The 24386-nt window shown below is 52.8% G+C and overlaps 1 protein-coding gene across 2 annotated transcripts in view; it reads left to right on the forward strand.

Annotated features, from left to right (window-relative positions):
• Nucleotides 1–24386, forward strand: part of ADGRA2 (adhesion G protein-coupled receptor A2) — a 114503-nt gene that overhangs the window by 34757 nt on the left and 55360 nt on the right. For both annotated transcript variants that reach the window (XM_026658136.2, XM_029912921.1), the window contains exon 2: nucleotides 8062–8133. In XM_026658136.2, coding sequence (XP_026513921.1) covers nucleotides 8062–8133 — 72 coding nt within the window. The remainder of the gene's footprint in view (nucleotides 1–8061; nucleotides 8134–24386) is intronic.

Below are 24386 nucleotides of genomic sequence, written 5' to 3' on the forward strand. Positions count from 1 at the left end.
TTACAATCACTTGCCAAGATTTCCCATTGGTCAGGAACAATTCCAAATTCCTTCATATCTCGCTTGCATGTGTCTATATAGCAAAGCTTGGGACGTCCTGTTGTTCTTGTTCCCTCTGATAGCTCCCCATATACATGTCCTTGGGTATGTGTCATCTTCCAATCTACTCAGATCATATCTCCCCGATATGATCTCTTTTCCAAGCAGAACAGTCCCTGTCTTTTTAATCTCTCCTCATATGGAAGCTGTTCCATCCCCTTAATCATTTTTGTTGCCCTTCTCTGTACTTTTTCAGATTCTAATAAATCTTTTTTGAGACAGGGCGACCAGAACTGCATGCTGTATTCAAGGTCTGGGCGTACCATGGATTTATATAGTGGCAGTATGCTATTTACTGTCTTATTATCTGTCCCTTTCCTGATGGTTCCTAACATTCTGTTCCCTTTTTCAACTGCCTCCTCACATTAATTGGATGTTTTCCAAGAACCATCCACAATGACTCCAAGATCTCTTTCTTGAGTGGTAACAGCTTATTTAGACCCCATCATTTTGTATGGATAGTTGGGATTGTTTTCCCACATGCATTACTTTGCATTTATCAACGTGGAATTTCATCTGCCATTTTGTTGCCCAGTCACCCAGTTTTATGACGTGCTTTTGTCACTCTTCATGGTTAGCTTTGGACTTAACTATCTTGAGTAATTTTGTATTGTCTGCAAATTTTGCCTAATCTCTGTTTACCCCCTTTTCAGAAAATTTATGAATATGTTGAACAGCACAGGTCCCAGGACAGATCCCTGGGGGACCCCACTATTTACCTCTCTCCACTGTAGGGTGACCAGATGTCCCGATTTTATAGGGACAGTCCCTATATTTGGGGCTTTTTCTTATATAGGCTCCTATTACCCTCTACTCCTGTCCCGATTTTTCACACTTGCTGTCTGGTCAGCCTACTCCACTGTGAAAACTGACCATTTAGTTCTACCCTTTGTTCCCTGTCTTTTAACCAGTTCCTGATCCATGAGAGGTCCTTCCCTCTTATCCCATGACTGCTTAAGAGCTGTTGGGGAGGGGCCTTGTCAAAGGCTTTCTGCAAGTCCAAGTACACTATCTCCACTGGATCACTCTTGTCCCACATGTTTGTTGATCCCCTCACACGCTCATGTAGGGGGGGAGTGTGTATATGTGCCTGTGTATATATCTCGTTCTGAAATGTTCCCCTCTGTATTTATTTTTCATTTATTTGTTAAGAGGCCTTGCTGGCCAGAAGATGGACTGGTGGGAAGGGAGGAGTTGGGCCCCGAGAGGCCTTACTAGTTCCCAACAGTGAATGGGCTGGAGAAACCCAAACAAAATCTGGAGACATCCACATACATGCTGGGTTTTCTTAGGGGGAACTAATGGAGTCCGTGCCCTGGTCTCTGCCTCCGGCACACACACAGCAGCCATTCAGCCAAGCTGGAGAAACAGCCTTTATATAAACAGCACTGACTTCAAACATCAATAAGCCCTTCTCCCCCCCCCCCCCCCTTTGGTAACTGAGCCTCTCCAGGGTGCTTTCCCAGTCCACGGCGAGGCATTTTTTCCCTTTGCTTTTAAAGCATGTGTGCTCACTCGCACACGCAGACCAGCCCACTGGAAAAGTACATAGCTTCATCTTCTGTGTTTCTTTCGTGCATGGTGGAAACACTCTAGGCCCGTTTCTGATTGCACGTCCGATCCCTGTATTTCTGACAGGCCTTTTAGGAACACAGTGGTCTGCCTGGGCCAGCACCAGATGCTTCAGAGGAAGAAATCCTGCAGTCTTACTGATGAGAAAACCTGCCCCAGAGAAGTTTCCTCCTAACCCTCATTAGTTAGCTTAGTGCGTGCCTTGTAGCAGGAGGGTTTGTAGCCCTTCCCAGGTTCCTGTTTGTTTTATACTTAGTATAATATCACTGGATATTTGGTTATTCATATAAATATCTAGCCCCATTTTGAAGCCTGCTAAATTCTCAGCCTCTATGGTGTCTTGTGGCAGTGATTTAGCTCAATTTAGTCCCAGAATCCCTCGTCTGTCCTCAAGCGCCATATCCAGCAAGAGCAGGCCCTTCGCTGCATGTATCAGCAGAGAGACTCAAAGTGCTTTACGAGCAGTAAATGAACTGAGCATAAACAGGGAGGCTGGGGCCCAATCCTAATGCGGGGTGCTGAACGCTCTCCTTTCCAGGCACTCGGCACTTTAAGGGCTTGGCCCACAGGTGAGCATTATCTCTAAGTTGCAGATGGGCAAACTGAGGCACAGAGCGGTGAAGTGACTTGCCCAGAACCATGTCATGTTAGGAATAGACCCCAGGAGCCCTAACTCCCAGCCCCACTGGAGAGCCCAGGGATGTGCAGGTAGCGGGGTGGGGCGGAACACGGGGTTAGAGCCTGGCTCTACACTGGCGTACGTTTCTGGGAGCCTGGTGGAAGGCAGGGAGGAGCCAGGCGCGTTCCAGGAGGGGATCCTCTGAAAGGGGGGAACCCCGATGAAAAACAACTCCATTCTGCTCTTCCCATCTCCCCAGCTCTGGGATGCGCCCAGAGGGAGAAGGGGAGAGGGGCTGTCGCTCTGTTACCCCAGTGACAGGAGAGTGGTGTTTCTAGCCTGCCGGGCCTCTGTATGCTCCCATTATCCCTTCCCCCAGCACTAACCCTGACCCTGCCTGCTGCTGCCCTGCCCTCAAGCAGCTGGAGCCCGCAGTGCTTTTCCTAAACAGCTAATTGTCCCCCACTTCCTCTGCTGCCCTCCTCCTCGACCAGCCAGAGCAGGTCCTGCCCCAGCTGCTTCAGCTGCGTAGAAGCCAGTGACCTTGTTCAGGGTTGCGTGGGATCGGAGTTGGATTCCCAGCACGCATTCCCCAATGAACCCATGGTTCTGCTCCTGCTGGTGCCACAGACCTGCTGTGTGGAGGGGAGTGAGCGGGGGGAGTTGCTTAAATCTTTCTGGGCTCTGTTTTGCGGGATGAGGATGCCTGCCACAGCAGGGGGGAGGGTGAACTCATTGAAGCCCTTTAGGCACTCTGGTCAGCTCGAGATAGTACCGTTGGCCAGTCAGTTTGGGTGCCTTGTGCCTGCGCGTGACCGTAATGGAATACACCGGTCTGTTTTATTAGCCCCTCCTCAAAGACAGCTGTCAGTCTGCTAGCCCTGGCCCCTGTTTGGCGCTGCAAAGAGTTGGGCCTCCCCATGGCACGCAGGCGTCTCTCTGGCACACCTGGCTGCTGCTGGAGGCAGAGACTCTGTTACAGGAGGCTGATGAGTCGTGAAGGATTGTGATCTCCTTGTGTTGCTGTGTGAACCATGTAGCGAGCTGAAAAATGCCCGGGGCTGTCTTCTGTGGCCCAGGCCTTAGCTGGTCTGCTCCTGTCCGCATTCCACATGACTGCTGGGGCAGGAGTTGATGTGCAGGGAAAATTAGGTAGGCATCATCACGGGTAGCTGGTGAGGCTCCTCCAGGACTGAGGCTGGAATGGAGCCGGGGGAACTGGGAGCAGCCTGGCTGGTGTAAATCTGATCCCCACTGATCTGCATGAGCACCCCAAAAACAAGCAGCCCTCCAATTGTTCCAGGCGAGGCATTTCTTCCCCTTGCTGTACAGAAGAAATGTCAAATTGGTTTGCTTACCTTCGAGAGCAAGTGCAAGGCTTGGTTGACGAATCCCTTCCTGGCTCCCTCCCAAATACAGGCAAACTTTATACTGAGTCAGGTGCAAGCTGTTTGTCTCCAAGCAGCAAGATATTTGTTTACCTTTGTGCTGGGAACATCCTCCCACTTCCCATGTGTCAACCATCTTCCCCACTCCCTTTAACCCCTCCTACACTGGCCTCCCCACTGACAGCAACTCCTTGCTTTCCCTGCTCCCAAACGGGTATCCCGTGGTTCTTGTTTGTCCAAGCATCAGCTCTCTAGGAAAAGGACTTGGACTCCGCGTGTTTTGTAGCACACTTTGTGCAGTATTTGTTATTAGATAGTGTCCCACGTGTGGTCGGGGCTTCACAGAAAGCATGGAAAGCATTGTCCTGGCCCGAGAGAGCTTAGACCAGGTCTGTGCGAGGCAGCAGAGAGGGCACAGGGCATGGCAGGGCCCTGGAGTATAGGAACAGAATTGCAGGGTGACTCCAGTTTGGCATGTGCACGTGTTGGGGTGCTGTTTGGTTATTTCCGTATTAAAGCAGGTTCTCTCGGGGTATTTGGGTGGCCTGTTCCATAATGGGATCTATTTCTCTGGTGGAGTGTCCTTGTTTGATGAAGGCGGTTTTGTGTGTGATACGGTGTGTATCCCAGACTTTCTCCTTGGAGCATATTCTGTGGCCTCTGAGTGCCTGGCTGTAGATAACAGATTTATTGGTGTGTTTGGGGTGGTTACTACTGGATCTGTGGAGGTGGGTTTCTTGTGTATAGTTGGGTGCAGCACCCTTGCTGATGGTGGTATCTAGTAAGTTAATGCTAGTGTCACCTAGTTGTTGATGCTAGTTGTCACCTATCTGGAACCCAACGGGGTGTCCTCTGTTAGACTTGACTAGCTGCTTGTATCCCGCTGGCCTTCGGGGCTGGCTGGCTGGTGTGGCCGAGCAGGCCCAGTTAATGGTGTGAGACCTGACACGCTCCATGCTTGCTGCCCCTCCCAGCCGTCAGCCCCCTCTGGTTTTATAGGGATAGGTTTCCCCCTCTGATGTGCTGCAGATGTGAGGAGCTGTCTCAAGCAGCAGGCGAGGCAGCGCTCTGAGAGCCAGGAGGATGCCGGTCTGCACGGGGGCTGTGATACCATGTCAGAGGGGCAGGGCAGGCCAGTGAGCAGCCTGGGGAGTGTGGAGGGTGAAATGGGGGGCACTGCACCGACCCTACATGTGACGTCCAGCTCAGCAGCTCGTTTCTCGCGGCTTTCCTCTGGGTCAGCCCAGCTTCTCCTTGCTGCGGCGCTGGGGCTGGCTGTGCTGAGCTCCCACTCACAGACTGCTCCGCTTGCCATGCTCCTCGCTTGATTCCTAATTGCAGCCGCCCAAGCCAGATGGAAAGTTCCACCTCCTGGATGCTCAGTGGTGGCAGGTCATGGCCCGAGGCCTCGTTGTGGAGCTAACAGGGCTGAAGTGTCGCCCTCAGACGCTGTAGAGCCGTGGTTCTCACCCTGGGGGACGTGTATCCCTGGCCTGGGGGTACACAGGGGTGTTTCAGGGGTCCGTCAACTCAGCTAGATATTTGCCTAGTTTTACAACAGGTGACATAGAAAGCACTAGCAAAGTCAGTACAAGCTAAAATTCCACACAGACAATGACTTGTTTATACTGCTCTATATACTATACACTGAAATGTAAGTACAATATTTATATTCCAATTGATTTATTTTGTAATTATATGGTAAAAAGGAGGAAGTCAGCAATTGTTCAGTCATAGTGAGCTGGGACACATTGGTATTCTTATGGCTGATTTTGTAGGCAAGCAGTTTTTAAGGGAGATGAAACTTGGGGGTACGCAAGACAAATCAGACCCCTGAAAGGGGTCCAGCAGTCTGGAAAGCCGCTGCTCTAGAGACTTCCCTCTGGACAGCTTCTGGCCATTGGGATAGGCAACATGACATGATGAGGTGGGATATCCCGAGTTGACACTGGGGGGCATTCCTTAACCGCCCCTCTCTCCCCACCTGTTATCCCCAGGAGAGCTTGTGGCAGAGAGACTTTTCCTCCTGCTGCTTCCTTTCCTTGCTGTTGCCTGCTGCAGAGAAAGGGGCTGCAAACTCCCTATTCTCTCTGCTCAGTGCATGTGGGGGACTTGGTCCTGCTAGCTTGTGTCTGCCTGCGTTTTCCCAGCTAAGACTCTCTCCCTGCCTCGCTCTCCAGTTCCCTCCTGCAGAACAGAGATCTACCCATTAGAAAACATCAGCCCTGTTTCCCTTCCTCCCCAGGGGCTGGTGCAGAGCTGTTCCCTAGGGCCTCTTCTCCAGGCCACTATGAAAGGTCCCAGCTGATGTGGAAATCTCGCCCCCGTGGGTCTCTTGAAAGGGCGAAGGAGACTGGAGCAGCTGGCGAGGGGAGGGCAGGGCAGGGCACCCTCGGTGCTGAGGCAGTTAAAAGCACAGTGGCTGACTGGTGGCCCTTTTGGCAAAAGGCTGCATCTGTAAGTGCTAATTGCTGCTAAAGAGCTTTAATGAGCTGCTAGCTGAATTGGTGGGTGCGTGTTCCTTTCCCTTCCTCTCCTTTCACCCAGACTGGCTTCCGCTCCTCAGCTGGAGCAGGACTGAGGGCCCCCTTTGTGGTCAGCTAAACTGTTTACTTTGGGATAAAGAGTCGGTGCGGAGCGGCTTGAAAGGCCCTGCGCCCGGGAGCTGCTGGAATCCTGACTCGGAGCCCCGCACAGGGACGTGCAGAGGGGACAAAGCCATTACCGCCAAGCGGCTCTGCAGAACGGCCTTCTGAGCCCTTGCAGCCCCGAGGCAGGGAGCCAGAGCCAGGGCTGGGACAGGACAGGAGTGAGGGAAGTGGGGAGAGGGACTGGGAACAGCTGAGTCCAAGTCTAGCAGTGGCCTATCAGGAGTACGGGACACGTAATCTCTGAGCTGTGGGGTGTTTCTGAACCGTGTCCAAGGCTGATCCCGGCTTGGCCAGCCTCAGGGACACGATCACTACTTGCTGGAGCGATGTTGTAATCATTCTCGTAGCAAATGCACCCGCTGGGGTGGCTGTGACCCGTCCCTAGTCGGGTCCTTAGAGCTTTGAGACCTTGGAGGGATTTGTGGGTTCTGAGGGCCGCCGGCAGGGTTGGGGACGAAGGCAGGAAAGTAGCAGAGAGACCCAGGCAGGTAGCAGGCAAGTAAGGAGGGAGTGGGAGTCTTGTGACCAGCCTAGCCGCTGGCTGCCCCTCCAGATGGTGGCGTGTTCTCTTGTCTCCAGGAGCTGCTTGCGGTAGAGGATGCTTATGCACTTGGACAGTCCCAAGTGCTGGTTTCCTCTGTTGTTTAATGAGACGTGTGTAATGTAGACTTGGCAGGCTCCCGAGCCTGGTGCCCCTTCCCTGCAACCTCAGGGGACCCCTCAGCCTCCTCCTGACACAGCCAGGCTGCTGCTGCTTGCCCCAGAACACACTGAGAGCCCAGGGCCCTGGGCTCCTCTCCCCGCCAGCGCTCCAATTGCCTTCTCTCTGGCCCCCACCTCACTGTCCTCTGACCCTGCCAGGCCGCAGCTGCTAACGCCACCTTCTGCCCTGCCCAACGGCCCTTTCCACCCTCCCACTGGCCCCATGTGTGCGCCTCCGCCTGGCCGTCCAGACCCTGCTTCCAATCCCATGCTCCCCCCACACACACCTGTCAGGTAGGGGGTCTCCCAGGGGTGTTGGACACCATTTCCTATCCCCCCCCACCAACCCATGCTGTACCCTGCCAGCGGGGCCAGCATCTCCACCCCGTGTCTCCTCCTTCCACTCCCCCCCTTCGCCACCTTCCACACTGCTCCTGTAAGTGGAACAGCCCCCTGGTCCCAGCACACCAGCCTCCCCATTCAACCCCTTCGGAGAGAGCTGCTGCTCCCATGCTTTGCCGGGAGAGAGACAGAGTCTGAATCCCTCTTCGTGCCACCCTCCTCTGGCTCATCCCACTGCCTCTCCTCTCCCCACACTAGTTTGCTCTGGCTCTCCCATCACATGCAGTGCTCCTACACCCCTGCCCACCCCGCTCCTCCTTCCCTCAGACTCCTGTCTCCCTGCATGATGGCACTGTCGCAGTTTTGAGGAGCTGGGGCGCTGCTGAGGAGAGCCGCTAACGTGCCGTAACTATTCGTATGGGACTGTGAGATACAGGAGGTCAGACTAGATGATTGAATGGTCCCTTCTGGCTGTAAACATTAAAAAGCTGACACATCTCAGCGCGTACGTTGTGGTATCTCCAGTTTTGTTCCCCCACATCTGACTGTGGCTAATGAAGCTGACACCCCCCCCCCCCCCCCCCCCCCCCGGACCACACACCTAGCCTCAGCCGGTCATGCAGGCATTTGCTGCTTGTTTAACTCAGGTTGAATAACCCCCCTTTCCCCCTTTCTCTTTCCCCCACAGGCTTTTGAGTAACAACAAGATAACGGTGCTGAAGAATGGCTCTTTCTTCGGACTGCGTGCTCTCGAGAAGCTGTAAGTGCCAGTCGGGCCATTGTGAGTTCTGAGCAGCTCTGGGCTCCTAATGAGGGACTGGGAAATTAGTGACCAAAGCAGAGCAAAAATGAAATGGGCATGGAGGGGGAAGGGAGAGATTTTTGCTGCTGTGACGGGGGGAGGGAGAACTGCTTGGTGTTGGAGGGGTTTTGGTAACGAAATGAAATACGCAACCCAGTGTAACCTGCTTTTTCATTGTTGCTATAAATATGGGGAAAATTGCACTTAAAACTCCACAGCACTGGCTGATGGGAGCAGGGGGGAGCAGCTGCTGTGTGTCAACATGCGAGGCATTCAGCCTGTCTCTTCCTCTACATGAAAATGGGTGCGCCTGAGCTCGCCGTGCTGTCCCTGGCTTGTTCGGTGTCTCAAATCACTTTGTACAGGATGGCTGTGGGGATGCGTGGCCGAAGGGCAGAGTCTTTCCTCTCTAGGTTGCTAGTTAAAGCCCAACTTGTAGACCAAAAACGTTCACCCTGTCCCCACTGTGGTGGCCTGTGTGACGCGAGTTGGGAGGGTCTGAGTCCAGTTCCAAGCAGGCCGGCATTCGCCCTGCAAACACTAGCAGCACAGTTGGCTCGCAATGGCCCTCGGCTTGCAGCCTCAGCAAAGAGGCTAAGGAGATGGGGTGTCCCTCTGTCCTCTACAGGAGGTCTCGCCAGGATAGGTGTGAGGAACATTAGCTGAGCTTTTCCAAAGCGTCTAGATGGTTTTGGCACCCATCTTTGAGATGCCTTGAAAGGGCCTGATTTTCAGAGGCTGGATGCTCAGCAATTACTGAGAATCAGATTCCTTGAAAAAAGAACAGGAGTACTTGTGGCACCTTAGAGACTAACAAATTTATTTGAGCATAAGCTTTCGTGGGCTAAAACCCACTTCATCAGATGCATAGAATGGAACATATAGTAAGAAGATATATATATACATACAGAACATGAAAAGGTGGAAGTTGCCATACCAACTCTAAGAGGCTAATTAATTAAGATGAGCTATTATCAGCAGGAGAAAAAAAAACTTTTGTAGTGATAATCAAGATGGGCCATTTCGGACAGTTGACAAGAAGGTGTGAGGATACTTAACATGGGGAAATAGATTCAATTTCTGTAATGACCCAGCCACTCCCAGTCTCTACTTCTCCAGTTGGGTGCCCAAGGGTGTGCATGTGTGAGGGAGAGAGGGAGGAGTGAGGAAGTTTGTGTTGCTTCTTGACTGTCGGGCTCTCACCTTCAACCAGCCCTAAATCCCCATGCTTGTACCCAGGACTCCCCCCTCCAGTGTTTGCAGCCCTGCCCTGGGATGTGGAAACCGAACAATTCGGGTGGAGGATGCAGCCGCTGTGGCGCGGCACGGAGGGTGTCAAGAAAGAAACGGTCTCGGGGAGTGAAGGGAGAGGTTCTCTCGGGGACTCCAGGAAATGAGTTCCACTTCAGAAGCTCATCGGAAAGCCACGTTTGGGCTGGAAGCATCTGAGGGGGCATTGATTTGTGGGGTCCCGTATGAAAAGCGACATTGTCCCTCGAACAAAGTCAACGTTCTCATCTCTCTGTGAAAGGCATCTCTCTGGTGGGAGCCTTTAATAAGGGGAGATTTATGGCCCCCATATGGATTTGATCTGTAGGTATGTAGGAGAGGGGTCCGTACACTGAGGGGGTTTTGTTCCCAGACGCTGCCTTTCTGAAGGACTCCTGCATTCCAGCAGTGAATCGGGGACTCTGGCTTGATGTATTGAGTGAGATTGAAAGTGCAGCGTGTGCTCCGTGTCCCGGGAGGGAGCTGAGGTTCCCCAGCAGGCTCTGGCGAGACTGGAGCTGATGGAGCTAGCCCAAAGCGGCGCTGTAAGTGAGTGTCCCGTGGATGAGGATCCGCGCCGTGCTCCCCAAGGCCTGGCCTGGATGCTCTCTGGGGGGATGACAGGGATAACGATGTTGTGTCTCCATCCCTGCGGGGAAGCTGGGCTGCAGTGCCTCTAAAAGGGGAAACAGCAAAGTTTGAGTCAACCAATCACTCGTCCTGAGGAGAAAAGGACTTAATGATTTCAGGGCCTTGCAGCTCCATGCCAGGAGGGTGTTCGGGATCCCACGGCACAGTTTCGAAAACAGGGCTTTGCCACGCCATGCGTGGCGAACATTTTTCTTCGCTCTTACTGCAGTGAGCTTGTTGGTTGTCACTCCCCACCCCAGAGGAGGTTGTATTTCTTTAAGGTGTGAGATCCATGTGCCTTGAGGTCCTGTGGGTATGAAATGCACTCTAGGGGTATGTCTGCCGTGCTCTCTGGCCAGTCCAGAGTTCTCTGGTGTAAGGGCGGGTGTGTATAACATATATGGAAGAGGGTTCCACTGTCACTTGGGGGAATCAGCAGCAGGAGCAGTTCGACTGATACGAAAGTTGAAGATGATGCTCCCTTGCTGCTTTTGTCCAAGGAGCTCTGTGATCTACAGACGATAACTAGCCCCATTGCGAAGCCAGTATTCTCATTGCTGTTTTACGAATGGGGCAATTGTGCAGGGCAGACTAAGCACCGGGCCCACGTACCTTCCCAGCGCCGGTAGCAGAACACCCAGGAATTGGTACTGTCTGTAAGGCCTAGGCATTCCCTAACTTCTGTGCAAATGAGTAACGGAGAGTGAAGAGGGGTAACTAAGCAGTCCCCGGACTGTGGGACTGGGGAGGTGGAATCTGGGCTCTCGCAAACGTCTCTTGCTGGGCAATGTAGGTTATTTGGCTTAAAAACAAAGCCCTGAACCGGGTGCCAGTTCCTGCAACCCCTCCCCTAGCCCCCACATGGCACCACTGCTGTTCCTGCCTCCTGGACTATCTGCCGCCCACCCATCCACCCTGCTAGCTTCCAAAAGAAAAGCCTCTGCAAGGCCTGGTTTGGGTCTGCTCGTTCCGCAAGCTGCACAAAGCAGTGCAGGTAGCAGAGCTGGGTCCCGGGGGTGGTGAGAAGAGAGGGCATGTGGAGGAGGAAAGGGGGGGAGGCCATAGAAGAGAGCTCTACTGTGCTGTGTCAGGCCGAGTGAGCCTCTATGCAGCTGGCGGGGAGTGCACACAAATACCCCATTCACGCTGGGCTTCCGAGTCCCCTCTGCAGCACTCACCAAGGCTGCTAATGACTCACTAGCTGGGAGGGAGGCGTGTGGCTGTCTTAAAGCTGCATAGCCACGCAGGGAGCTGGGGCCGTGAGAGCGCTTGTCCAGGGGTCATGCGGCTGAGTGCGAAGGGGTGCTGAGCAGCACCCATGGTCTCCACTGACTTCGGGGGGAGGCTGGGAGAGTGAACGCTCAGCGGGTCAGGGTCGCTTGTACTGAGGGGCCGCGGTAAGGACTGAGGTGCCTGATTTTAGGCTTTCTGAATCGGAAAACTCTCTGTGTGGCCCCGTTTCTCCTCCAGTCTGGGCATGCTGATAGCCACCCGCCTTTGCAAAGTTCTCCGAGCTACATGGGCAAAAGGCGGGAGGCAGGCTCTAAGTGGGGCTATTTCCCTTCGGCACACCTGGCCCTGCGGGTATCAGTGACTCCGGAGGCCACTCTGTTGACCGGGCGGTAGAGGAAAAGGGCTGAACAGACCCCTGTAAGTGCTGGGTCCCATGTTCCAATGCTGGGTGAAAGGGAGTGTCCAGCATGGTCTGACTGCTGCCTGAGCGGAGTCCCAGAGATGCTAGGCAATGGAATAGGCAGGGTCAGGGTGGGGAGCTGCTGAAAGGGAAGGGTGGGGCTGGGAGAGGCAGGGTGTGTTCTGCTAATGAAGAGTGACAGGCTGTAAGTGTGGGGCTGAGAACACCGGGAGGGAGGGGATTCAGGCCGCCGTAGGGCAGAGGAGGAAGGGGGGAGAAGGCTCACGCTCCTTGCAGCCAGTGTCGCAGCTAGTACGGTTCCCATTCACAGGGGCCACTAAACAGTGGGTCTGGTGAAGAGAGCGTCCCTGTAGCGGAGGCGAAGTGGCATGGCCCAGCAGGTTTGGCAGCTCCGCTGTGGTGCTGCTGGTTACTTCCCTTGGAGAGCCAGGCCTGGCGCAAGCCTGGGTTTCATTAGCTCCAACTCAGGAAGCATTTATTAATGTGAGCCATGGTCTCGTTATACGGCATGCACCTGCCTCAGCCACTAGCAGATCCCAGCTGCTCCTTCAGGGGATGGTCCTGTGGCACCTTTAAGACTAACAGAAGTATTGGGAGCATAAGCTTTCGTGGGTAAGAATGCTCCCAATACTTCTGTTAGTCTTAAAGGTGCCACAGGACCCTCTGTTGCTTTTTACAGATTCAGACTAACACGGCTACCCCTCTGATTCAGGGGATGGGGCTTCTGGAATGTCCCTGACGTGCTGGGAAGCAGGCGGGGCTGTCGTGTGAATGCAGCTAGCAAAGCTTGCCTTTCCCTGCAGAAATCTTCCATAGCATGCACTGGCTGTAGCCTGAGCAGGAAACTGAGAGATTGCTGGGGGGCTTCCAGCTGTTTCCGGTACGTTTGCCCATACGGGTGTCCCAGGCACATGCATTTATAGTCTCCTTTTGTGAGGCCACATTTCCCAGTGCTCTGCACCCGCAACTGGGGCCAGATTTTCAGCAGAGCTCAGCACCCAACGTTCACCCAATCTGCGGCGCTAATCCAGCCGCACGTGTGGGTGTGCGAATTCTGGCCTTGGTATCGTGTCTTCCTTGTCAAGGGCGGGCAGGTGGGGCCCCGAGCCTGAGAATCTCCCATTGTTCAGGTCATTCTCATTTTGGTTGCCAGCAATTCGTTCTCTTCTGAACGGGGGCAGCTGGGAGCCCATTGCAATATACAGGAGATGTGGCAGTGCAGTGGCCCAAAGCTGAGGAGCTGTGGGATCAGCCCAGATTCAGGAAGGCTCGTGAGACTGAGCATCTTGAGACAGGGACAAGGGACTGCCCCTCGAATGGCTGCAAAGCACCTGGCCCAGCACAAGTGCTACTCTAAGCCTGAATACTAAGCCTGCTACTCTAAGCATGAATAACACGGATCTTTTGGCTTGGCCTGGGCTGCAGGCTTTAGACCTAATGGCAGTGCCGTTTTTCTGAGCCTGTCCCCAGTGTGTTTGGATGGGACACTTGCCAGATTCAAAGCTGCCGCTGAAGTTGTCAGTGCAGCCTAGGGGTTTTGGTTACATTTCTTCTGTTAAAGTTAAGGAAAGAGATGTGCCTGAATCCCCTAGGCTGCTTTGGGAAACTTCGTCCAAACTTATTTGTGAAAGCCAGATGTCCTGATCTGTGTGACTAACACCTGAGACTGAGAGAGAATTCTTTCCACGGTAACTATCCTCACCACTGCACTTGATTTCAGCACGTCACTCGCCTTGGACAGTGAAAACGGGGACTAGAAACTCTGTCGTTTGGAAGCTTGTACCTTCCACCAACAGAAGTTGGTCCAATAAAAGATATTCCCTCCCCTTCCTTGTCTCGGTCATATCCTGGGACCAGCATGGCTACCTCAGCACTGCAAGCAACTTTCTGTGTCGTCTGTTTCCTTTTCCGACTCCCCTGTGCTAGCATAGCATGGTGCTCTGATGTTTGGGTTGCAAACTCTCTAGGGGAAGTTTGTCCAAACATTCTTTACAATGAACTGCTTTTAAAAACAAACAAACAAACCATAAAATCCCCTGTTAATACTTAGCTTTGCCCAGTCATTTTTTTAAACTAAACTCTAAATTTGGGGCCTAAATTATTTGTCACTGTCCCTTTAATCTCAGATTATTTTATTCTCCTCACCCACTTACTTTCAAAGTGTCGGGTCATATCCTCCCCTTGATCCTGGGCCAAGCTCGCATTAATGGGAGGGGATTCATGCTCCCATAAGGGTAGAAAGCAGCCTGGAACATGTTTAAAAATTTACTTTATGGATCTGACTCCTTAAGCAAAGCGTTCAGTGGGGGAGGAATCGCGGCCAAGGATGATCTGAAAATATACCCTCATGTAGGAAATTTGATTTCCTGAGTCAACAGCCTCCATGTTTGTTCCCCGCAATCCTTGAACTTGACTTCTGAGTTCCTGCCTTTTCTTCCACCGTCCCGCCTCTTTGCATACAAATCTGAAAAACTCTTGTCTAATTGGGTTGGACCCCTGGGTGCTGAAAATCTCTTTAAAGTCTCATTCTTCTCCTAGCCCTGAACAAACAGCACGTCCTGATCCCAGTGTGCGCAGAGCGGCATTAACCTCCCGGTCACCTCTGGAATGTTCAAATCACACCGGGAGCCCAGAGCCATCAGTCGGGAGGTGGGGGGTGGGCTGCTCCCTCTTTAGCGTTCCCCCCGTCTCCTCCCCCGTGCACTCCCTCCCTCCCCCCGATTGCCACTCACTCCAGCAAGCAGCACGGCGTGCTCTTCGGAAAGTAATTGTCCTTGACAAGGGCTGTAATTGTTTTTCATCAGCTTGATTCGGAGCTGCAGAGATAACCCGTTGACCCCATGCCCTCAATAGCTGGACAGAGGGATGGATGGACCGGGGGAGGGGAGCAGGCGGCTGTCCCTACCATGGCAGCACCCAAGGAGGACTGGCTGCTGGTGTTTCTCTGTGGAAATGTGCACCCTGTTTTTTTCAGAGGTGCTGAGCACCTGCAAGGACCATCCCATCCTGGATCTCCCTTTGGCTGTCAGCAGTGGTGTGATGTGTGTGTGCAGGGACAGGAGGAGGTGTGGGGAGTTAGCAGGGATGGGAGTTTGCTTCCCTTTCTTTGCATTTACCGGGCAATAAAACCCAGGATTTGTTTCCTAGAGAAGACTGAGTTTGCTGGCCTGGTCCCACTCCCCCTCCTACCCATCAGCCTTGTGCCTCTTCCTGTGGGAAAGTGTCCAGCTGATGGCGGCAGGAGTACAGGGGCGAGGAGCTGCATGGAAATCTCAGGGGGTCATTTAAATGCACATACGCTATCCAGCCTGTCTGTTGTGATTGACAAACATAGCACAGCATTTGAGGGCAGTTGCCACAGTCCATCCCTGAGGTGGCTGCATTTTCCTGGCCAGTGACTGACCCTGGTAGATTGTATAGTTTGTAGCACGCCTTGGCATCTCGGGCTGTTGGATTGTGTGGTCATTGTTGTGACGACCAGACAGGGGCAGCCGTGACTCGGACCCTCTGGATGGAGCAGTGATCTCTTGTGCCTGTCTTGCCTGCCCTCACCCGAGCATAGGCCATGTGCTGCTTGTTATCTGTGCGTCAGGCGGGCACAGAGTGGGTGCCCTGGAAATGCCCGGTACTCTGGGATTTCAGCTCAGCCTCTCTAATGATTTGCAGCTACGTAATGAGATTAATGAGTCTCTGCGGGGCTGGTATGCAGCCCAGGCTGCCGCGCTCATTAGCAACAGATCAGCTTGGAGCTGTCCTTTCCCACCAATCTAACCTGCTCTGGGAAGCCCCCAGGTGCTTGTGTCGCATTTCCCTTAGCAGTGGCTGGAGGTGGCTGCAGTTTACAGATGCTGGGTGGGGGCCAGGTGGTTTGAGGTTGTGAATAATCTGTATTTGAGGGCAGGTTGGAGAGCAGCCCTGCTAATCCTTGGATGGGAGCATCATTGTGCTCCATGCCAGCAAAGAGCCCAGCTTTGACTGGGCTGAAGGTTTCCCAGGATGGAGCCGCCCATCCCCTCCTCCCTTTAAAGCCCTCCACGTGGGCAGGATCAGAGCACAGCCCCACTGCTGCCATGTGGCACCGTCACAAAGGAGTGTGAGCTCTCCAGGGCGCATGTGGTTCTGCTGTTGCCAGGTGGGTTGTGTTTGAGAGTCAATTGCAGGTGTGGGTTTCTGAGCTGAAGGTGTGGTTTTAAATGCAGATAAGTGAAGTTAGTGCTGGTGGTGGGTCCCAGAGGCTGTGGTGCTCTGGGTCACTGGACAGTCTGGGGTAGGATAATCAACCATCAGTCAGTTTATCCGTACATCCAAGGTACTTATATGGCTCTCATAGCCATGATATCTGAGCACCTCCATCTTGAGTGCATTTATCCTCACAATACCCCTGGGAGGAAGGGCAGTGCGGTTATCCCCCCATGCTACTGATGGGAACTGGGGTACAGATAGGCTAAGTGACTTGCCCAGGGTCACACAGGAAATCTGTGGCAGAGCAAGGGCTCAAACCCAGGTCTCCCAAGTCTTTCGCTAGCACCCAAATCAAAGAGCTTCCTTGCTTTGCCTCCACCAGTGTGTCTCATACCCAGCCTGCAGAGACAGCGAGGGGAGTTGGTTCTCTATGGCACGATCATTCCTCTGGGGCTGCCAACAATTTAACCTGTGTGTTGGAGATGCCTGTTGTTTGCTGGGTCCCAGTCCAGACCCATTTAGCTCAGGCCCACTAACAGTCACCGGGTGGGAATGGCTTTCGGCCACTACGGACCTGGCTGGATTTGAGCTTGTGACCTGTAGAAAAAGGGGTGTCCCCCTCGCACAGTGCTGAGTGTCTCAGCTGAGCAGTGATGGGGAATTGGGCTTTCTCTGAATTGTGGCCATGGCACGCTGATGATGCTGTGGCTCGGCAGGGCAGGGCTTTTCTAACGGGTTGACTAGTTCAGTTTAAAGAGGAAACAAACAGCCAGCTCCTGGCTCTCTATAGGGCAAGTTAATCTGGGGCCTTTCCCCTGCAAAGGCGCGGGCTGTGTGCATCGCAGGAGATCCCCAGAGTCTGAATCTCGGGTGCCGTGGTTGGGTGCGGGAAGATGCTTGCCGGTGTGACGGAGCCATGCAGAGTTGGGTGTTTGCAGCTTCACTCTTCATTTGTGGCTCTCAAAGTGCATCAAAACATGCATAAACTAACCCTCCCAATCCTGCTGCGGGGCGTGGCAGCATCACGCCTCCCATTTACTGTATCCAACTCAGAGACGAGAACCCAGGAGTCCTGTATCCCCGTCTTCCTGCTCAGTAACTGTAAGACCACATTTGTGTCTCCTACATTGATTCCACGGGAATCTGGCATTGCTACATAAACCCTCACCGGGATAAACCTTCCAGTAACTGATGGGATTTCGGAAGAAGCTTCCTTTATGGGTAAATTATTCCATAATGGGGTTTCTTGCACCTTCCTCTGAGATGGGATAGGGAGGGAATGCCCCATTGATCTGGCCTTGCCTGCCAGAGCAATTGTTATGGTAGGGCCTTAGTCTTCCCAGCAGTTTCAGGGTTTTAATTAACAAAATTAAATGTGCACCCTAGCGAGAGACTTTTACCCTGTGATTTAATTTTAAAGACACAGAGAAAATCTATGAACTGGCCCCTACTGCTTTCTGAATAGTGTCCCCCATCCATCGGTCGTTGCATCTCGGCTGTATCCAGCATGCTTGGCTAACTCTGACATTTGGTTGGCACGCTGCTGAGAATAGTTTCTTGTGCTCTTTGCTAAGGAGTTGCAGGCGGAGAGCCTCTCGGCGCCAAGCCCAAGAGGTTTACACCTGCCTCTGCATTGTACTGAGAAGCCTCTGCCCCTAGACCATGCTGTGGATTTGATTAAGTATATATTTGGGTTGAGTGCAGCTAGCAGAGACAGATCCAAGGGCAACATTGGGCGGTGCAGCAAAGAGGCACGGAGGAGGACAAACTCCTGTTCATTTCCAGAACATCATCAGTCCATCAATACAGACCCTGTAGGGCCCTTCAGTGCAAACATCCCAGGGAGCTTTATAGGCAGCTTGCATGGAAGAGACTCAAAGCTAAAGCACACATTTGAAGTGCTCAAGTAAATAAGCCTTCAGGTTGGGTCTGAGCTGAGCCATGGAGATGTGCAGGCCTTGTGTCCCGCCTGGTTTATGTGATGGCTCTTACACAGACGGGTAATTCAGGGAGACAGGAGCATCCTCTGCGCTGCAGCAGGAGAGGCCAGGGGTCTGGCTGCAGTGGGGAGTGGTGGTTAATCAGCCTGGGTGCAGAGCCCATGTCGTCGCTGGTATCAGTTAATATGCAGCATGCTTTTGCTTCCAGAGGAATGCTCTGGTTTAGATTAACTGGAAATGGTTTCAATCAAAATGCCGCGGTGCTCAGCAATAGTGATCCGCTGCTCTGAATGTGTCTGGAAGTGGGCGACGAGCTATGCGGGACAGTCTGCATTCAAGCTCTCTGTTTAAAACAGGTCAAGCCAGAGGGGGCGGATGGTCTGGGGGCTAAAAGAGGGAAGTGTGAGGCTGGAGCTCTGAGTGCCGTTCCTGGCTCTGCTACAGAATCCCTGTGTGACCTTGGGCAAGTCGCTTCATCTCTCTGTGCCTGTGAAATGGGACGTGTGTGATGATACAGACCAGTGTTGCAGTGTAGTGAGGTGCGAAAGGGAGTTTAAGCTTGAATCAGGACTGTAAGGTGCTTTGAGAGGCTTGGATGGAAGGGAGCAGATTCATTTTTTCCCCAAGATGAGCATGCATCTCTAGGCTCCTTTACACACCTGTTCTATACACAGGCCAACAGACATGCAGCTGCTTAGATAAAGACACTTGCGTACTGTTATCCCCATGCTACTGATGGTGACTGGGGTGCAGACAGGCTAAGTGACTTGCCCAGGGTCACACAGGAAATCTGTGGCAGAGCAAGGGCTCAAACCCAGGTCTCCCAAGTCTTTTGCTAGCACCCAAATCAAAGAGCTTCCTTGCTTTGCCTCCACCAGTGTATCTCATACCCAGCCTGCAGGGACAGCAAGGGGAGTTGGCTCTCTATGGCACGATCATTCCTCTGGGGCTGCCAACAGGGGGCTCAGTCCAGTATCAGTAAAATGCATACATCTAGAGTTATTTCTTTTTAAAAAATACCCTCTCCCCAGTCTGGCCAGTGCATTGCAGACTGCTGTGCGGCTTCCTGGGGCCTTGTAACTACTAGTGACCTCTTATGGCTGGATCGGCAAAGGGAGAGTCTAGTTACTTGAATGTCTAAATGGCACTTCCCATTTGCCTACTTAAACATGCTATCCCCTGGTTCTGGTGATTAGTACTGCGTATGTCCTGGCCAGATTCCAGCTTGAGTAGTTACATTCTGCTGACCTAAAGTCCCCCAGCAGCTTCATGGTCGGATACAACACTCTTTACTTCCTGTCCTAAACTGGTGCAGTGTGCTGTCGAACAGTGCTTGTGTACCACCCAACAGGTGGCTGCAGTTCAGTGAGAGAGAAAACAATGCCTTGTGTGTCCCTAGTTGGTATAGCGGTTCGTAAATTTTCTGAAGCAGTTTGGATCCTTCAGGCTGCCAGATGCTGCTTTTAATTTATTTTTGAATAGAAAAATCTATGCTTCGTAAATATCATTTGTGCTTTTATCACGTACAGAAATTCAGGCCAGAACTTTCCAACGTTGACGTTCAAAATTCAGCACCTAAATCCACACTTAGGCATGCGGGAAAAGGAGTGGCTAGTGGCCAGGACACTGGATGTGGGCTCAAGAGACCTGAATTCAATTCCTGGCTCAGCCACAGACATCTTGTCATTTAATCTGGCATATCTCAGCGCCCCCTCTGTATGATGATACTTCTGCTAATGACCATACGGCGCTCAGACACAATGGTGATAGGTATGTAGATAGTAAGAAGGCTGTTTTGTTTTTGTTTTTTCAAAAGGTGTGGTGGGCCCAGCAGTTCCCTTTGACTTTCATGGCTTAGCAGCTCTGAAAATCAGGCCCCAGTCTCCTCTGCGTTTGCAGAGAGCCTGGCTGAAGATAGCAGAGCTCTGCACACAGGCACAGGGTAACCAGCAGGATCCCCGGTTGGATTTAGGCATCTGGATTCAGCCACCAACATGTTAGAATTTTGGCCTCAAGCCCAAAGGACCATTCGGATCATCCAGTCGGACGCCCTGCTTAACCCAGGCTAGAGAACCTCATCCCGTGATCTCCACATTGAAAATTTTTCCCTTTATGTTTAGTCTGAATTTTTCTAGCTTCAACTCCCAGCCATTTGGCTCTTGTTTGGCTCTGCCTGCTGGCTCACAGAGCCCTCAGGAGAAAGCCAGGCAAATATTGAGCCAGAATTGCTATGTATTCTGTGAATTCCCAGGCTGAACGGGTTTGGCTCCCTTTGCTCTGAAGGAATCTGGCCTCTGGAGTGTGAGCAGGTTTGGGAGGCAAGGGCTGGAACATGTCTGCATGCCAGGAAAGAGGTTAAACTTCTGATTGAGAGCCACGGCTTGCAAACTCTCACACGGCACTTGTAAATGAGTGTCAGCTGATAGTAACCAGATGGCCGGGGAGGATACACTGGGGGCGATTGGGGGAGGAGTCGGCTCTCAGTGCAGGGTGCTGTGGCAGGAGGTTAGTGAAAGGAGCGTGCTGGGTCCTGGTTTGTGTCTCCATCCTGGTAATGCAGATGGCCTTGTGCCCCGAGATGGAGCCAGGGCAAGTACTTAGCACCACACTCCTATCAGAGGGGCCAACCAGAATTCCCCAGGAGCGTGCTGTGTGTCACCAGGCTTGACAAGGTGACAACATAAGGCTCTGCCATCCTTGCCCTGCATGACACCAAGAAGCTGTAGGACTCAGCACCCCCGCAACACAGAGCACAAATTCCCCTGTGCCGTCGCTGTACATGGCAGGGAAGATACAAGCAGCTAGCGCTGCGGGGTCAAGTTCTCCAGGCCCAGCTTCAGGGGAGATGAAAGCATCTGGTGAACAAAAGGTGGATCTGGTTCTGCTGCAGCAAACACAGGTGTCTCTGCCTGTGCTCTGCTGAAATGCTGCACCACGGACCCCATCATGTGCCACTTCTGCCATCATAGGTCTCCTATTGGCCCATTCCACATGACAGCGCATGGGCATGGCTCTATGAAAAGGGAACGAGGGAGGGATTCAGGAGCTGAAACATAGTGGTTGTGGCTGCTTGTTCGCATCTGCCCCATTCTGTATCCAGGTGCTTTGGTCTGTCTGTGGCTGTAGGGCTTTGTGTTGATTAGCACCAGATTTCCCCTCCAGGCCACTTTGCACTTGGGTCCTATCCTATGTGGCATTGGCTCCCTCTCCAGTGTCTGGCACCCCAAATGGGTTTCATCCTGGCTGGATTTACACCAGAGAGGGACAGGAAGCAACTGCACCACGAGCTGAAAGAGGCTTCGTTCTTTTGAAGTTGAGAGTCAAAAAGCCTCCCCAGTTCCCTGAGGGTCCTGGGCCAGGCTCCAACCATTGTCGCTGTCTGGAGACTGAGAGATGCTTCCCCAGCTCCAGGGACCACCCGGATGCGCCATAGAGAGCACCCACTCCACAGCCTGCAGGTTAGAGACCAGCTGCTGGCTTATAATAGCCATGTTCCTCAAGGAGTCACACCAGCCCTCCCTCCGCCTGCTGAAGGCAGAGTAGCCTGTGTGTGCATGTGGCTGGGAGCTGGTTGCGCCTCTTTGCCGGCAGTGGTAGCACTTGCTGTGAGCTGAGCGGATGCTGAGGCAGAGGACTGGCTGTGTGTCCGTAGGGAATGACAGGGAGAGGGCACTGGGCATCCCTGAGTGCTGGAAATGAGCTGTATTGCTCCTGGGGAGCTCTGCCATGACTCAGGCTGCTCCGTGACCCTGCTGCTGGTTCTAATCTACACCGAGCCTTTGCTAGCCAAGGGGAGAGGGGCTTAAGGTCTTTCTGCGTTGGAATTAACTTTGTCCTCTGTCTACTGGTATTGGAGATGGTGGCCTGCACCCTGAAGAGCACTGGATGGATACATCTGAGTTCAGACACCTGACGATTGCCTCCAACTGGGCAATCTGCTCTTTGGTGTGCCAAGCAGCAATGCCGTGCTAGCTATTGGAGGGGGGATGGTGTTGAATGGGGTCAACTGCAGCCTCGGTGTGAGCAGGTACAGTGCCATCCAAATGCCAGGGCGACTCTATTGCAAACCTCCGTGGGTCTCTGCCGGCTCCTGGTTGGGAGCTCGAAGCACAAGTGGACTAGTGTGGGTACCAGCACTTCAGATCCGGCAGGGACTGGACTCCTACCCTGTCTTCAGGAAATGCAGCAGCCACGTGTGCCGCTTTCCCTTCGGCTCTGGGTGAAAACTGTCGAGGCTGAAGATGGGGGTGCAGTGCGGGGAAATGAGGCTGAAATGGTCACTGTCTTCCCCAGCCCCTCAGGGGAACGTAGCGCGGGTGCTGCTGAGACAGCACAGACCCATTTCCATCTCGTTCTGCCCTGCTCTGTGGGATGTGGTGGAGTCTAAAGGAAACCTTAGAAAGGAGCCCAGTGCTATACCTGGCAGGAGTACTGAGAGCCTGTGTTCAGATCACGGCCACCTCCCTTGATTATTTTAGGCCCCATGTGTGGAAATTCAGAAAGGGAGAGAGGCAGGCGGCTGCTGAGGAGCCGAAACACATTAGTTTACTCCAGCCCTGAAAGGCTCTGGTGTAACGTCGCCTGGAGTCAGAGAGAAAAGTAGCTTTCATGGTAAATCAATCCCATACTCTGTAAACACTGGCTGGCAGTTTGCTCCGGCTGAAAGCGGCTATTAACTTTCCTTACATGAAAGAGCCGGGAAGGTCTGAGAAATCCTCTTACAGGAACTAATGTGCTGCACAAATACCGCTGGGCAGGGGAGGGAAAATATGAACCGGCTTCTCTATTTGCCATCTCTCAGATTCCGAAGCTTGGAGCGAGCTAAGAAAGCAGCCAGGGGCAGATTTCCTGCAGCACAGAGTTAGGCGGGCTCTGAAATGTTGGCACAGAAATGTGTGAGAGAGAGCAGGCGTAGAACTCTCCACGGCCTTGGCTATGCTTAAAAGCTTTGCCGCATGGCTATCCTTAGTGCAGACACAGGGTGTGCCTGTAAAAAGGTCCTATTGCTGATAGGGCTTATGCCAATTTCCCAGCAAAATAAGCTCTACCTGCAAAAGCACTTTTTTGCTGGTATAACTGGGTCTGCACTGGGGCTCTTGCTGGTACAGCTATGTCGGCAAAACATCACACCCCTAACTGACCTTGCTATGCCAGCAAAAGCTGCCAGTGTAGACTAGGCCTAAGCTGCTGTGACCACATGCGCTTATGAGCAAGTGTGCTGCAGGATTGTTTGCAGGAGGGAGTCTCATGTTTACAGCCAGGTTCCTGCAGCAGTGGCACCAGGGACGAGAGAAGGTGGCTTGTGGCTCAGAAGTGATTCATAGATTCACGGCTCTCAAGGCCAGACGAGACCATTGTGATCAGCTAGTCTGACCTCCTGCATAACGCCGGCCATAGAACTTCCCCAAAATAATTCCTAGGACAGAGCTTTCAGAAAAACATCCCATCTTGATTTAAAAATTCAGTGATGGAGGAATCCACCCCCCCCCCCTTGGTAAATTGTTCCCATGGTTCTCTAAAGAATCTGTCTGACCTAGTGTGCAAGTCCCTCTTTAAGCTCCGTTGGCCATTACATTTTTTCATGGGTACAAGATCTGAATTCCTAAGGACCCTGAGCGACATCATGCCTTCTGCCCCTTGTGGGCCTGCACCAGTCAGCTAGCTCAGGCCATCCAGTACCTCTGGCCAGGGGAGCACAGGAAAGCTTCACCAGTTCCGAGCAGTCTCAGACCTTGTCTCCATTTCTGCATGTTTGACTCAGCTTGCTCTAAGTTCCGATGGGTGGTCTGCAAGCCTGGTGCTCTCTTCGGTTGGCTTGAGTGGCATGGATGTGCATGCCCCGTGTATCTCAATGATGCCTAAAAGAACAAGAGCAACTCCAGCAGTGTTGATAGCAATTAATGAGGGCATTCGCCCACAGATCTCGGAGGGGCTTGCAATGAACGTTCTCCTCTCCTGTTGTCACTGCAGCAGCATGGGAACTGGAAGACAGTTTCAGGTGAGCACCTTTACACCTGGGACCTGAAAGTGAGGTGGAGGAAAGACAAAGGAGGAGCATAGGGAGTGGGAGGGGCCAGAGGCTGAGAGGAGGGGCTGGATCTCATAGACTCATAGACTTTAAGGTCACAAGGGACCATTATGGTCATCTAGTCTGACCTCCCGCATGATGCAGGCCACAAAAGCTGACCCACCCAATTTCCCTTATCTCAGCTGTTGAAGTCTCCAGATCGTGATTTAAAGACTTCAAGTCGCAGAGAATCCTCCAGCTTGCGACCCCTGCCCTATGCTGCGGAGGAAGGCAAAAAACCTCCAGGGCCTCTGCCAATCTACCCTGGAGGAAAATTCCTTCCCGACCCCAAATATGGCGATCAGTAGAACCCCGAGCATACAGGCAAGATTCTCCAGCCGGACCCACATTTTACCAGCGATGGCACGTTATTGCCTAATTGACTAAAATCACGTTATCCCATCAAACCATTCCCTCCAGAGAGTCCAGGGGGTTGAGGATGAAAATGAAGGCTTTGAGTGGCTGGGGA

This window comes from Terrapene carolina, unplaced genomic scaffold, assembly GCF_002925995.2.
Source record: "Terrapene carolina triunguis isolate 2854851 unplaced genomic scaffold, T_m_triunguis-2.0 Scaffold53, whole genome shotgun sequence".
NCBI classification, from domain to species: domain Eukaryota; kingdom Metazoa; phylum Chordata; order Testudines; family Emydidae; genus Terrapene; species Terrapene triunguis.